The following is a 16,242-nucleotide window of genomic DNA, read 5'->3' as shown; positions in this document are numbered from 1 at the left end:
CATTGAGGAGTACCAGGACCTGATTTAGACCTGAGCCTGTGTGTGCATGAATCTGTAGTAGCAAAATGGTATTATGGTAAATGTGGTCCCAAAAACTGACATTTCATAAAACGAACTTGTGAGTTCTGCTTTCAAAACTTCTATCAATTTTAGCTCTGGTGTGAACTTTTAGCTGTACGATAGCAACCTTAATTTTTCAAGTGTTATGTTTTTATTTTTTTTACAAATTATTAATTTTTTAAACTTTTGGTGTTTCTCCAAAAATTTGCATATTTATTTTAGCACACTTTTCTGCCAGAAATACCTAAAATTATCCTTTATTGTGCTTTCAAACCAGCATTTTAATTTGTAGATCACATTACCTATGCCTGTTCATGACAGTTCTATGCATTGCAACAGATTTTTGAGGAAGTTATTTTCCATTATTTCTCACAAGACAAATGCCAATGTTACAGCTCCCTGGCTGTGTGTGCACAAGATCTTCACCAAAATTGTGCCACTTTGCTTGATAATGTAATATCTTTCTCATCCGACAAATACTGATGCTATGGCTCCCATGTGACAGTAGATGCACATTTGATCTCCTATGAGAACCCTGCCACTTTGCTCTGTGATGCAAAGCTTGCCGATAGAAGGTGAAAATCCATGGAAAACATCCATTTACATGTGGTTTCTTGTAGATACCAGAATTATTCCATCTGTAACACACATTATACTTTTCTCCTGGATAAAATGTTGGAAAACGTGAGCATCATACATGCATAAGTGTGATACATTTTGTCTTTTTAAGCTTAAAACTCGAGAATGTTGGATTATTGTGTATTTTTCATTGTGTTGGAAAAAAGAAGAAAGGCCACAATTTGCATTTTATGCCAAATTTGCATTATTCCGCACTTTTCAAATGGGTGAAAATGCTGCTGCACATTCTTAAGCATGTTCTTTACAGTAATTAACAATTTTCAATGTTAGTATCAATTGCAAAAAAATCAAGGTCCCTAGCTATAGATTATTCTTCAGTCTGAGCTGGTATAACTTTGAAGCAAAATTGTTCAGTATTCATTAATAATTTATCTGATTATTCCATTCCAATTTTATGCATACTTACCAGAGTTTAGCCCCCCCTTTCCCTTGAGATAATTGGATTGTGAAAGTGTCTTATAGAATTTTTGTGGACTCCACAAAATAGCCAAACTCCAGAAAAGTTTCGGTGAATACATTCTAACCGATACATTGGCATTTGTATCAGCTCGGACCTAATTTAGAACCAGTTAGAATCAGTCATGTTTTTTCTTTTCCTTATTTGTACCGGGTCCGACATTAAACCTGACTTGTTTTTAATTACAAATTAAAACAAAACTCTTTCATGCAACAAAGTCAATTTAATACATGTTGTACTACATCTCAAAGAGTTTACTAATTGAGTGTTTCATCTTGACTGAGGTTTCTGTGGCTTCCTCAGCCTCGCAAGGTAGCATCCAGTCTCCCTGTCCTGGTTAACCCAAAAGAGCAAATTAAGTGAAACAATTATTCAACCACTGTAGATATACTTTAGTAATCCACATCCAAAATATTTTCACAATATAGTATTTGTAATGCAGTATTGCAGACCTCAAGAACAACATCCACTTGAAAATCAACACAATTCCTATGGTTGGAATATCTCGTTATCAGTCTGTTTGAGTGTGAATGTCGTTATGGTGTTTGGTCTGCAATGACAATTTGATTATTAGATTTGTAATTTATCTCTTTTTGCTACATTAGAAATGTCCATTTTATGAAACACAATATATTAATCGCTGTTTCTGTTTGAATTTAAAAGGTGTACCCTGTCAGTGTACGCTAGAGTGTTGCAAGAAGAGGATTTTGCTCATGCACCAAATAGATTGCATGGACGATGCTAGATAGCGTACAGAATTGAGACCTTCTTTGCTCAAGCAAATAATGCTCGAACAGGCAAAACAAACGGTATACACTCAAAATCTAGTAGTACATGTATAATCGTAATTTGTCTGTGGTAGTGGACCCTCAAATATGGTGAAAGATACAGTGAAATTGAAACTTAAGTAAACATAGTCATTATCTCCATGTTAAAATGTAGTTTAGAGTATCTTACCAATACACAATGCTATATGAAAATGAAACAGATGATTGTGAGCTGGAACTACCGAGGTGCATATTTTACATGCATGAGTCTACAATTATTATCGCATTGAAATGATATATCGAATGTATTCGCATGAGAGCGGGACATTCTAAACGAGTATGAGAGAGCGAAAATGGTCCCATGCAGTACTCTAGTGTATACAGTATAATGCAAAAAAAAAAATGCTGTTATTTTATGAATAAGTTTCTTGTGTGCGATTTTTGGTTGAATTGTATTACTTTCTTTTGTTTTTTTGACTAGTTTTAGAATGCAAAAACAAGTATCATTTTGTGCTTCTGAAATGATAGGTATAACATAACTAGGTCATTTTATTCTTCTTGTTTTTCAGCGAACAATGAGAAATAAGTATATTGGGCATAGGATAGCAAGACAGAAAGTTCAAAGGGCCTACCAAGTCCTAAATAGAAGGAGGTACAACTACAAACCCCGCCGTTTCTTCCCAAGGTGGCGATTCAATGTAAGTAGCTATTAATATTATTTTCGTCATTGCTTTTCATAGTCTGGAAAAGTCAGGGTAATTTACTGTGTTTCTGTAAAATCAACATTTTTGTAGTAGTGCACTAAAGTCTGTTTTCAAACAAAAAAAAAAGGAAAAGCAAGAATTTTAAATTTGCTGTGGGCAAACTATACTTCAGTTTGTTACACTGAGTATTACTGTTAGTTACAGTAGAAATTGCATAGAAAATACTCTAGGAAAAGCAGTCATGTTTTAAAGTATTTCAAGTAGAAATCTACTCCAGAAAGTGGCTATTGGCATTTACCACTATCATATTGCAAATTTTGGGTTGTGTTTGGTTGACATTAATATTATACATATTTTATTAAATTTTACTATATGTATTATTTGTGCTATAATTGTTATATTTTTATGAAAAAAAGGATTCTTTGCTACCATTAGTTAATATGTAGAAAGTAATACATAAGAACTCCTGCAGTCAATTTCTGTTGAGTTTCCGATCTTTTTACTTTTAACATGTGAAGTGAATATTCCATAAACGTGGTGAAGTGGGATTCTAAATCAGGTTTCAGGTTTTTAACTAAAATGTAACAACTTTCGTACATACATGTTTAATTACATGAATTTCCCTAATGACTTGCAACTTACAATGTTGTAATTGTAAATTAATTTGACGTCATATATTTGTAGATATTTTGGGGTATTTTACATGTATTCACAATTAATCCATATGGAAGTGTATGAAACAGGCATGTCATTCATTCTTTAATGTGGAAAAAATTGCACCATTGATATTCATAGATACTAGGTAAAATTTAAGGGGAACAAATAGTAGATGCAAGCAGAGTGGCATTGTGCATGCTGAGAGTGATCTGGAATAACTGTCTCGCGACTCAATGAGAATGTTGGGATCATCAGTGTGATTCGGTGGATTGCAGCCAGATCTGCATGCAGAGTTGAATGTCATTGGAACCAATTTTGACATTGTTCGGATATTTTGTGTCAAGTAGTCCTACAGATGCTCACACAGGAGCCACAACCACCACCAGATGTAAGTGTTCAAGGTCTTCACTGGACTGTCCTACCACACCCACCATATATTCCTGATCTGGTCTTCAGGCCAATGAAAGGTTCAATACACAGGCAACATTTTCTGACTATGATGCCATTGTAGCAGCTATGAAAAAGTGAACCATCTTGTGATGCACAGAGTTTTACGGCATGGAGGCATGCTTTTGTTGTCACTGGCAAAAATGCATAGACTATGTAAAAAAAAAGATAGTGTTTTGTAACTGAACATTTGCTCTATCCATTGGTATATGTTTAGATTTGCAGAGCCACTCATATGTGACCAGTCATCTCTTTGGGTGCTTTCCAGATTGCACCAATGAATGGACTGGTGCACTGTTAACGCAGGTTTCGGTGTTCATATTTCACTGGTGTCCACCAAAGCCTTCACCAGGTTAAACCATGACATCATCATTTTACACCAGCTTCCAGAACTAGTGCGGTTGATGAATCAAAATGGCAATCATCTGCTTTGAAACTTGTTGTGATTCATGTTATCCGTTCTGTAGGCAATAGTACTGAATGTCATTCCAATTTTGTTGCGGGCGGTGGAATAAACTGGGTGCAGGCATGAACTGTCAACATTTTTAATAGTACTGCTCCTTCACTTGCATGCAAAGTTAAATAAAATATGCTGTTGCATCAAACCATGCTTCTGTGTTCTGCTGTAACATGCAGGAAAGCATCCATTCACGATATTAGATATTTTTACAAAAGAATGCCACATAAATTCGTAGTGCACATGCAAATTGAGATGCCATTAAGTGAAAATATATAATATTCGTGAAATATATTCTATGATTGTCACAATCGGTGACTTTTTCCTAATATACACGAATGTGCGTGTCAGAGGCATGGCGTGCATGTAAACGGTGTTACCGCAGGTGACAGCAAAATGAGAAGAATATAAAAGTTGTTTCAATAAAATAACAACATTATTAAATATGTTAACCAATAGCTTTGCTGTTGTGTAGATATTGCAGAGGACATTTTTTCTGCAGCCAACAGATTTGAAGATGGAGGCTGTTTCCGCTACCCTGAAGAGGTAACAAGAGGGGGAAGACTTTGGGAGACAGTGCGCTATGGGGTTATTCATATGCCTGTTCAGGGACCCAGTTGCTGGTCAGGCCTGCTGGCCAGGCCAGTGTTGTCACATTGGATTGGCAGAAAAGAGCTAAATCCTGCCTAAAATAGGGATACTATTTCTGTGAAGCACCTAGAGCTAGACTGCAAAGCCAAGGCTGGATTGAACTACAACTGAGACCGGTCGAATAATATACGAAAATATAGTTCCTTGGTGCGATTCGTGATTTGGAGAAACCTTGCTCCAAAATATTAAGTTGGCAACAGTAGTACATACAGCTGGAGTTCTCTTCCAAAATTTGGCTGTCGCTGGAGGAGTGGGTCGTCTGCTCATTGCACAAATGTCAAACTGAACCGAGAAATGTGTGGTTCTTCTTCTTCCCCTTTCCACCTCATTTACAAAGAAATAAATGAAGAATTGACAAGGCTCGACCACGGTTCATTGGATTTTCGCGGTAACTGTCTCAGTGGTAGTTCTTTCTACGAGTGTTTCTGGCTAAATCACTGAGCGCGGATTGCAAAAAAAGAACGAAATGAACAAAAATCTAGATCGAAGTCTGATTCAGGTTGGGGAATTCTGGAAGGAGTGGTTTCTTTAATAAAATGCACCTTGCATATGGATCTCTTTCTGACCTGGTATGAAGGTCTGTTGAAGCTGGAATTTTGCTATTCTGTGTGTAATACCAACAATGGGCATCTTGCATCAACTGGCAGTAGTTTCTTGTAGAAAATAGTGTGCGTGTTCTAATTTCCACACAATTTGTGTTTAATGATCCTTACTTTTTTCTTTCTGACACAGTATTCAAGACCAAACAGAGGCCAACGATTCAGAGGATTCATGCAAGATCGTTCAGCTGGATCATTCAGGTCAGATCACATCACTAGGCAGGCTAATGTAGGACTTCAGTCGCAAGGGTATGTTCATTCGTTTTATCTAGTGTTGAGAAGATGTCTTCCAATCCAATACCAATGATATTTATACTGATTATGCTGCTGTTGATATCTTGACAACAGTGCCGTGCCCAGGATTTATAAATGGAGGGTTATGTCTTACTTTTTAGTAGTCAGCCCTATATTATTATTTCTCACCTTATTGTTTATGGGGCTTGGTTGTAAGAGTAGCCCAGCAGGTCAAAACATACCTGCCTTAATAAAGATTATTATTAGGGATGGACCGATATGAAATTTTCACCCATACTGATAACCGATATTCTACCAATCCAAATTAAAATTCCAAAAATGGTCCTTGAAGAATTTGAATAACTCATTGACCTCTTTAATAAATGTGTTACCAGCTGACTGCAATACAAAAGAATTATTTTCCTGTAGTTTACAGTTATTACAAGCATAAGAAAACGGTTTTTCTTTGTGACGTTTCAGGAGAACACGCTCCCTTCATCAGACATTTATTTTCATTTTGACTAAAGATACAGTTATAACAATGGTTAGTAATTTTTTAAACAAAAAGAATCTGTTATATAATGGATGTTGTCAATGTTACATTGTTGTAATATAGCAACTTAACTGTGAAGAGAAGCAGTCTGTTTTATTTTTATTTCAGATTTTTTTATTTTTTTATCACATTATTTTTTATTTAAAATTATGAATCCCAAATATCATCAGGTAATTCAAATTCATCATTGTTTTCACAAAGTCTCTTGATTTTTTCTGTTACATTAAATTTTAAAGATGGTGGCTTACTCCATTTGTGAAAAAGAAAACTCCATACTGGATCTACACTATCTGGCCATTCGTCACCGGACACCTGGAACGAGTACTTTAATCCGGTTTCAGGCATCCGCCAGTATCGTGTGAGGCCACCTTTCGCAGCAAGTACAACCGCAACCCTCTGAGGAAGACTGTCCACCAAATTGCGATAGGTTTCGACGGGAATCCTGCTTCATTCCTCTTGCAAAGCGGCGAACAACTCTTTAGTGTTTTTTGGGCGGTGTGGCCTGGCTCTCAACCGGCGCTCCAACTCGTCCCAAAGATGCTCAATCGGGTTGAGATCAGGACTTTGGGCGGGCCAATCAAGTTTTTGCACACCCATATCCTCGAACCACGTGTTGATCACACCTGCCGTATGACATGGGGCATAGTCGTGCTGAAACAGATAAGGACCACTACCGAATTGTGCCCACAATGTCGGTAGCGCAGAATTGTCCAGGATCGTTAGGTATGCATCTGCATTCATGTTTCCACGCACTAACACAAGAGGACCAAGACCATACCAGGAGAAGCACGACCACACCATAATGCCACCTCCGCCAAATTTCACCGTGGGTACGAGACACTCTGGTAGCAATCTTTCTCCGGGCATACGCCACACCCACACGCGTCCATCGGACCGCCACAGCTGGTAGCGCGATTCATCACTCCATAGGATGGATTTCCATTGCTCAGGGGTCCAATTGCGGCGTTCGTTGCACCACTTGACATGCCGGCTCGCATTGCGGGATGTGATAAACTGCTTGTGAACAGCTGCACGGCCATGGAAACCAAGTGCACTGATTTCCCGGCGGACAGTACGATCACTTGCTACACTACTGGTAGCCACATGAAACTCTTGTGCCACGGTCTGGAGCGAGGCCATCCGATTTGACTTCACCACACGTTTCAAGCTTCGACGGTCCCGATCTGTTAATATTTTCGGTTTAGGTGGTCTGGGTGGGCATTTGACAACCCCCTCCTGCTTCCACTTCCCGATAACATCACTCACAGTCGATCGGGGTATCGCAAATTTGTTGGCAATCTCACGTGTTGAATGCCCAAACCTGTGGGCTCCGATAATCATTCCTCGTTCCGCCTCGCCAAGTTCGCGTCGTCTGTCCATAGTGGCTGCTCTACCTACTGTGCGGCTATTCTCCACCTGCCACGCCTTTTATAGCTCGTGGTCACGTGCCCAGGCGCTTCCACACGCCTTTGGTGGGGTGTCCGGTGACGAATGGCCAGATAGTGTATGTTACCATTTTCATTATTTTCAAAGAAAAACTTTTTTCTTATGCTTGTAATAACCGTAAACTACAGGAAAATAATTCTACAATGCATGCCGTGCGTACATACAAGAAAAACTATAATACAAAAGAAGTTGCATAATTATACATTTACTTTTAAAAAGTAGGGAATGGAAATTACATGTGTATAATACCAATAAAAATTATAACAAAGTCAAAATATTGCACCTAATTATAAGATATTTATATATGTATTGGATCAGTAAAATTATCTTTATGCCTATGTTGGCTGATGCACATAGAGTACCAATTAGTCTGTTCCGTGCCTAATTATTATTATTAGCTGTGGTAAGATGTGTAATACAACTGTAATCTTTAGTTTGTTGCCTCAGTTGTTCCTATCTGATTACTACTTTGGGCAAAATTCTCATGATTATAAACATTGGTCAAAAGTTTGCATGTTATCGTAAATCTTTTTAATGAAGGAGCGTGAAACAGCATGATAGAATTATTTAGCCTAGATTTGAATCCTAGCCTGGAAGCACCAATCACTTTGTTTTCCTTATACAGGGTGGTGCACAAAATGATCCCCAATTTTGTTATTGGATAAGAACTATATTATAAAGAAGTTTGTAATGAAACATATATCACAAAAAAGGTTACATGTTGGGAAAAAGTACTACTGCAATACATTCTCAATATGACCGCCGTTGTTATTGTTAACTTCAGTCAAGCGAACATGAATGTTACCAATTACTTTACAGCAGATGAGTTCCTTATTTCATTGCAAGCTTGGCTTACTTTTGTAACTATTCCTTTGTCTGCCATTTTATCTACTCTAGGCTCCTTGCAACAGCATCATAAATTATGCCTCACATTTCATCATGCGTCATTTCCAATGACTACTGCAATTGCTGTTGAAACACACGATTTCTCATCTCGGATCCAAAAAAAAAAAAAATGAAAATGGGGGATCATTTCATACGCCACCCTATATGTAAAATATATGGCAGGTTTCCAACAAAAAGTTGCATAAATTTAGATTGAATTAGTGTTATTCCTTGCTTCATGGTCTTAAAAGTACATAAACGGCCACTTGTTTTAACATCTGACACATTACTATCGATTTGGTGACTATAAAGTTCCATCTTTGATAACTCTGGTCTACATTTGGGGGGGGGGGGGGGGGGAAATCTGATGTTTTCAAACCAATAGCTGATTATGGAAGTATTTTGAATTCTGATCACGGAAATCACATGCATTTCTTCCTATCATGTCAGGATTTTCACCCACATCACAAAGTTCAATCAACCCACCATAACATTGAGTTTTGAACATTTTGTGAAGGAAATTTTTATGAGGGACTCCGAAAATAAAACTTACATAACCAAAGTTTGTACAATTTTTATGCCAATATTCACGTGTTAGGTGGATTAAATGTTTACAATTCTGTATTCATTTATACTTCAAAATTGGAGGATTTGTATTGTAGAAAGTCAATTATTTTACCACCATCTAAACAGAGTAATCTATTGGGGAAATAATGGAACTACACATTTTATTATGAAATTAAGGTAGTTAATATATTGCTGTTTTCTGGGGGGGGGGGACCACCAACAACCTAGATGTGATGGGTGAAAATGGATTTCACTTTTGGAATCAGCATGCTGAAATTATTCAGACAACAGTCATCTGCGAGTCATCCAAACCCATGTTGTCAAGCATAATTGTTTTGTTATTAGTTGCTAAATGATACCCAAATATTGAAGTCAGTTTTGAATGCTGGTAAATTTTGAATCACTCATGCCTGTAACATTTTATGTATATTTACATGTATATTGATATATTTTGTAGGGCAAGTGGCGACATCTTAACGGTGAAGTTTGCCAATGACAGGGCCCGTCCCCTGTCGAGAGCAAATTCATTGAGTCGTTCTGCATCGTTAATGAGCTTAACATCAGTAAATACCTTTAACACTAGTGTGAGAGGTAGCACAACCTTTAACACTAGTGTGAGAGGTAGCACAACCTTTAACACTAGTGTCAGAGGAAGCCCAACCATGAGGGGAAATATGAGAGGACTAAACCCCCGTATACAACGAGAAATTGCCTGCATTCAGGGAAAGTCTTTTGCCGATTTTGCACCCTCTGTAGATGGACTCAGTACCTTTAGACCAACGCCAGGAATAACTGTTAAAACACTGCATCAGCGGTTCAGTGAACAGTGAGTCCCACTGCAGCATCCTTGACCTTCAAATGATGCATTGTCGAGTTGAAAGATACAAGTGAAGTGTCATTGTTGTCCTGTTGTTTATGGTACAGACTTATACCTACATAGAAGATTATGAAGTTTTTAAGAAGACTGGCTCTGATTGCGCCACAGGATGTCACTTTTTTATATACATTACTTATTTTCACTGAAATATAGTACTTAATATGAGCATGCATATTTCCTACGCTCCAAAGTGAATGTGAAGACTAGAGTGATTTTTTTTTTGTTTATCTACGTATCAGAAATTATGTTCTTGAGGTTTATAAAAACTGCTAGTGCTGAAAGAAGTGTGATATTGCAATCTGAGTATGTGTGCATGCATGTATGTATAAATTCCAGAATAGCAATTTATAATATAATGTTAATTCTAGTTGCAGTCCTGTTCAACCCAAACTAACATTGTGGTTACAATTTTAGTACATGCAGATGCTTTTTTCAGTTGACTAATACAGTTATAATTTGCAGAAACTGTGCAAATTGTGCAACTTCAAATGGGCATTCTGATTTGAGTCATTGTTATTGAAGATTCTACAAATGCACATCTGCGTGTGCCTGAAACATACGTAAGCTTTATAATGGATAGAAAGTTTAGACAGTTATGGCATTTGATGCAATACTTATTTGTATTCACTGTCTGAAAGCATATGTGTGAATTTCTCGCATACAAGGTTCATTCATTACATTGTCAGTGCTGGTATATGTTCTGGAATTGATCTTCATAAACCAATTTGTGCATAATATTTAAGAACTATTGTTTGACGAATAATGGCATAAATAATATTGTGGAGCACTAGTTCAGCAGAATTGGTCCTGAATGGCTCTACAAAATTGAGACATAATTTACACCGTGAATTGAACTTAACCATTTTCATTTCTTGTGCTGCGCATACAATAAATAGTTTATAGAAAGATCACCATCTTTTTTTTGGTACTAGATTCCTGAGAATTGTTGTAATGGTTCCAAATTTTTAAAAAATGACACACTACCTATTATTTATGATGTAAACTGGGCAGGGTTTAGAAATGCAGGTACTGGTTAAAAAGTAAAGGAGATTTTTTTAATGTTCAGGAGAGTTTTGTGGTTATTCTCCCGTCCATCATTATTGTTGAGTTGGGTTGAAAGAGAGATTCTTGTTGAAGATTATTTTTGTTTTACTTTTGTTGTAAAATAAGAGTGAAATGCAGTGTGTGTGTGTATGTTGATGAAATGTTATGACAGCTGTAGTTTACACTTCTGTACCCATTACTTCACTTTATCCTGATATACAAAGTGCATTCTGAAAGTAATGCTTCCTCCTGCAAAAATTTTTATTTGTTGCAGCAAAAATGTGAAATTCCATGTCAAAATACTTACAAGTGTTGTGAATAATCTAAATGTATTCAAAATATTGTCCATCACATTGTATACATTTACTGCTGAAATCCATTTTGAAACTTCCTGTGACAACCATTCACTCATAACTTCACAGCCAATTCAGTGCCTTCCATATCATCAAAATGTTTCCTACAAAGGATGATTTTCAAAGGAGGAAACAGGAAAAAAGTCTAAGGAAGCCAAATCAGGACTGTGGGAAGGTTGGGACATCAGTCAACTCCATTTTGGTAGTGGCTTGTGAGGACATAAATTATTATGGTGTAACACAACACTATCAAGTGAAATGTCACATCTTTTCTTTCTGATAGCTTCCTCATCTGCACATAGTGAGCACTGTTTATTGTTGCACCCATTAAAGGAAATCATTCCAAATTACACCACATCAATTCGAGAAGATTTGTTGTTTTCACCTGTTGAGATGAAGAAGTGCAGTACCTTTCCATTGATTCATATTTTGTTTTTGGGTTGTGTAGGAAGACCTAGGTTTCATCCCCTGTCAAGGAAAACACCTCACCCTCCCTCTCATAACAGTCCAAGGCGTTCCGGTACATATCCAGCCTGTGTTCACATCGTTTATGAGTTAGGTGTCTACTTTTGAACAGATTTTTCTGTAGTGAGGTCGCTAATTGATATTTTCATAGCATTATGACCACATATTAGTCATATGATGATTATATTAACTGCTGTTCACATCTTTCACGGCAGTTGTGGGTCTTCCTTCCCCCCTCCCCCCTCAGAACTTTTTCATCTATCTTGGGATATTACTGATTTGTTGCATCTCCGTACACCTCCAGGAGTCTTCTGTGGAACTCTGGAGTCTTGACATCCCTGTTTTTCCAGGAATTACTGCTCTTGACTTTCCGCTGTCATCCATGTTTGCAATTCTTTTTTAAAAAAAATAGTACAGTATCTGCACGTTTGTAACGTATCATGTTACATGTCAGCACAGTTTCATTAAAATCTTAAAAGGGCCTCCCCGATGGTGCAGTGGTAGCGTCATCGCCTTGTAATCAAGGGGACCCAGGTTCGATACCCGATGGAGGCACATAGTGGTTCGGATCCCACTTTAAACTGTAGGTCCAGTCCCGATTAGCCTTACTTTGCATAAAGTAGACTTAAAGCACCAACTCAAACCAAATCTTTTAAAAATTTCAGTGATTACGAAGAAGGCATTACTTTCAGAATATCCATTGTATTTCCTTATATACTTTTGTAACAAGAAATAAGAAAAAGTTAAAATGATGATAAAAAAGAGTACAAGCTTCTGCCCCAATCCAACTGCATGTAGTTTAGTACAAATCTTCCCCAAAGACACACGTATTTTATTTTTTCATCTTTCATCTTTGCCTCAGTTTCACTTCCCTCTTTGTCATTCCTTATTTCACACATCCGTCAAAACTGCATGATAACAGATCCTATAACAGTGAAATTCACAACTTCCATAAAATGTTGATTATGGTCCAGGTGAAGATTTCAACAGGGAGGTGGCACTGTGTTTATGACTTACGTTGTGTACTCTATACTTTATTCCATTTTCCTGCTTTTTTATAAAGGAATGTAAGTGAATTTACACACATAAATGGACTCCTTTTGTCACCTGGGTTTTGTTTTCTTAGTAACTTAAATATTGAATGCTTTACAGCTAATCAAAAAATGTATGATGTATCAACAAATCTTGCTGTTCCACAGGTATCATTTGGAAGTACAGACACAAGAATCTTTCTTTTTTATGATAAAAAGGCAGTTAACACTTTCAAATTGAACCATTCTGTTTTCAACTTTGTAGAAAATTGAGTGTGCTTGACACCTAAATGTAACATTATGTAAAAATTGTGGTGTAACATGTATCTCGAAGAATACAGCTTACTTGTTGATCCAGTGTTGCTTGAAACTTCTATGGTGAGGAATGTTTAGAATGGGTTCATGAAACTCTAAATTTTGCATTACTAATTTGAAATGCATTGTTTTGGATTATGTTTGAAATGGCATTTATTGGTTTAGAGCAAACAAAAGAACCTTCAGCCAAAATACTTCACGCACCTTCCCCTTCACTTCAGCCATTCAACTCAGGCCACTGCCTCTGCATTCCACGTGCGTATATGATGCACAGGAGTCACGGGTCTGCGAAGGTTCTTTTGCGTGTGGTTCCAGTATATGTGTGCACTTTCAAATACTTTTTTTTGTAAAGTTAAAAAAACAGGTTCAGTGGTATGAACAGTAAAATATGTGTTTGAATAATGACATGATTTTATTAGGTTATATTCTGGTGAAGATTTCAAGAGCTAACCTCTTAGTTTTTTGTTTTTTTTGATTGTACATCCAGTGCTGTCTTAAGTGATTGTTATGATGATGAAGCAAATATTGTTCTCTGCGTATTGAAATTTTCATGTCAATTCATTACCCTTACGTTGTGGGAAACAATGTTTGACAAGTTTATGGCATTGCTGTTGGTTGCACATACAGTGACTGACAACTAAGTATTGTATTTGGTGTTGTTATCCTAGCATTGTGATGTATTTCAATTTGATAAAAATTATAATGTATTTTTTTTTTTACTTCAGCTTGCTTTGAGACCAAAAAGAATGATATTGTACTTGGGATCATACTAATCAATTGTACACAGAAATGTCAGTTTCCCTCAAATCTTCTGTTATTTGATGAACAACCCTTTCCATCAGTTAGGTTATGTGTTACCAGTTAATAGCCTTTATTTTCAGTGAGCTTATCAGTTTATGTTCCAGATATGCTTCAGTGGTTGAAAATCTTTCAATTTTAGATCTGCATTAAAAAGAACCTCCAATCAAATGCAAGATAGGACACTTAAACTTGTACCTTTTCTATTCCATAGCACCCAAAAATTACATTGAAGTTCAGACATAATAATTGCATGGTGCCGATTTCTTCTTTTTGACTTGGTTTCTTAAGGAAATAGCTGCAGTTTGTTTGATAGTAGTTAGTACTGTTGTAATTGATAGAATTATCGTACCTAGGAATCTCTTTATCATTGTTGAGTGCCCTACCCACTTGTTAGTGCTTAGTTATTTTTTGATTACTTTAACACAAATGTTTTCATTTATCTGAAATAAAAATGTACATTGTAATTCTGTGGCTTTTTATGTTTAGCAGTTAGCCTAAGGAAACAGAAAAATGACATGTTCTTGAAAGTATTTATTGCAAAATTAAAAATTGTAGGGAAAAAAATACAAATTTTGATTAGTTTCACCTTGAGCTGAGTTGATACCACTTTGAGCCCATACCAATACTTTTACTGTTGCTTGAAAGTTATAATAATAAAAATTGGTTCAATATATTGAGTAAGAGCGTGCAAGTATTCTTGTCCAATTATAAGCATCATTCATGTTAAAGGGAATAAAAAATGCGGTTGATAATTAGAAAACGTCCGTGAGTACTAAAATGATTTCTGCGAAACTTACTTGTAAATGTTCGATATAAGCATCAATATACCAAGAGTTTTGCTTTAAAATATTCAAGAATTAAATAAATATATTAAAATGCATGTTATGTAATCACAAAATCCAGTTTTTCTCAGAAAACTGGTGCAAAATAAAATAAACTTCAAATTTGGCATAATTTCTAGGATAATTAAGACTCACCGAAATTGTAACATGACATTTTCTGCAAGTCATGTTAAAAACCAAAATATTGGCTGGTATCTGTAAAGAAATTCTAACCGATACTTTCTGATACTGGTATATCAGCACCAGTACCAACTCGGTTGTAGTTTCACCGTAAATCATTTGTTTGAAGCTTGCAAATTTGAAGTGCACTCAAGTTAACGTACTTTTTGGTACTTCATACCACAAACTTGCTTGAAATCGCTTTCATAAACAAATAATATAACAGCCTAACTCTTGTTAAACATGATTTATTTGTCAATCTATGGTGACTCACTTATGCCATTCACAGAAGGATAGTGAAGGCTGAAACTAATAGACTTTCTTCCATTTTTGCTTGAGTTAAATGGAAGTAATTTATAAACAATATATGCTTCTTGGTCTTTGTCATGATACAAGGTAACCAAAAAAGTTCATGCCGTTCTAGAGCAGTGATAAACAAAGAGCAATACAGTGGACGGTACATACCTTTAGGTTTCGAAGTAATCTCCATCAGCATCCAACACCTTTTGCCAACGTTCCTGCAGCTGCACAATACCCTGGTGATAAAAAACTGCAGGCTTGGATGCAAAGAAGTCCGTGAGTGCGTTCTGCAGGTCTCCCTCATTTGCAAAGGATCTCCCACGGAGGATTGTCGAGGGAATGAAACAGGTGGTAATCTGTTGGTGCAAGGTCTGGTGAATATGGTGGATCGAACAGTGTCTCCCAGCCTAGTTGCTGAAGGGTCTCCCAGGTCCTCTTTGCTACATGTGGCTTGGCATTGTCGTGCAGGAATAGCACACCCTTGCGATTCACCAATGCCGGCTCCTTCTGCCCCAATGCACGGTGCACCCTTTGCAACTGCTGAGAGTAGCGGTCAGCAGTGATGGTCTGACCAGGTGGAAGGAGCTCGTAATGCACCACTTGCCGACAATTCCACCATACAGAGAGCATAACCTTTCGTGGTTGCAGAGGTGGTCTTGAGACCTTTCGTTGGTGCAGATGTGGTCTTGAGGTGTGAGGAACAGGGTCACGTGCCGACAACCAATGTCTGGTATGATTGGGAGTGTCATAGAGGACCCACTTTTCGTCACCAGTGAGCAAGCGATCACATATGAGAGTGTTCAGGTGTAGAGTGAACAAGGACAAACAGGCTGTCACTCGTTCCTTGTTGGCTGCCAACAATGTGTGGGGTACCCACTTGCTTAACTTGTATGACTTCCCTATCCCATGCAGGTGCCGTCTGACTGTTTCAG

The 16,242-nt window shown here is 37.2% G+C and overlaps 1 protein-coding gene across 3 annotated transcripts in view; it reads left to right on the top strand.

The window, feature by feature from the left end:
- The window catches only part of LOC145993859 (uncharacterized), a 32,464-nt gene extending 16,761 nt beyond the window's left edge, over window positions 1-15,703 (top strand). Inside the window, exons 4-7 of one of the 3 annotated variants that reach the window (XM_083129718.1) lie at window positions 2,493-2,621; window positions 5,572-5,687; window positions 9,581-9,724; window positions 9,755-15,703. In XM_083129718.1, coding sequence (XP_082985844.1) covers window positions 2,493-2,621; window positions 5,572-5,687; window positions 9,581-9,724; window positions 9,755-9,953 — 588 coding nt within the window. In that variant the 3' untranslated portion in view covers window positions 9,954-15,703. Of the gene's footprint in view, window positions 1-2,492; window positions 2,622-5,571; window positions 5,688-9,580 lie in introns of all 3 variants that reach the window. The other 2 variants (XM_083129717.1, XM_083129716.1) reach the window with 2 other exon arrangements.
- Window positions 15,704-16,242: the final 539 nt, after the last annotated feature.

Source organism: Lepisma saccharinum, chromosome 10 (genome assembly GCF_977018435.1).
Source record: "Lepisma saccharinum chromosome 10, izLepSacc3.1, whole genome shotgun sequence".
Classification (NCBI taxonomy): Eukaryota; Metazoa; Arthropoda; class Insecta; order Zygentoma; family Lepismatidae; genus Lepisma; species Lepisma saccharinum.
The sequence above is the reverse complement of the archived record's forward strand: the minus strand, read 5'-3'. Positions and strand labels throughout refer to the sequence as shown.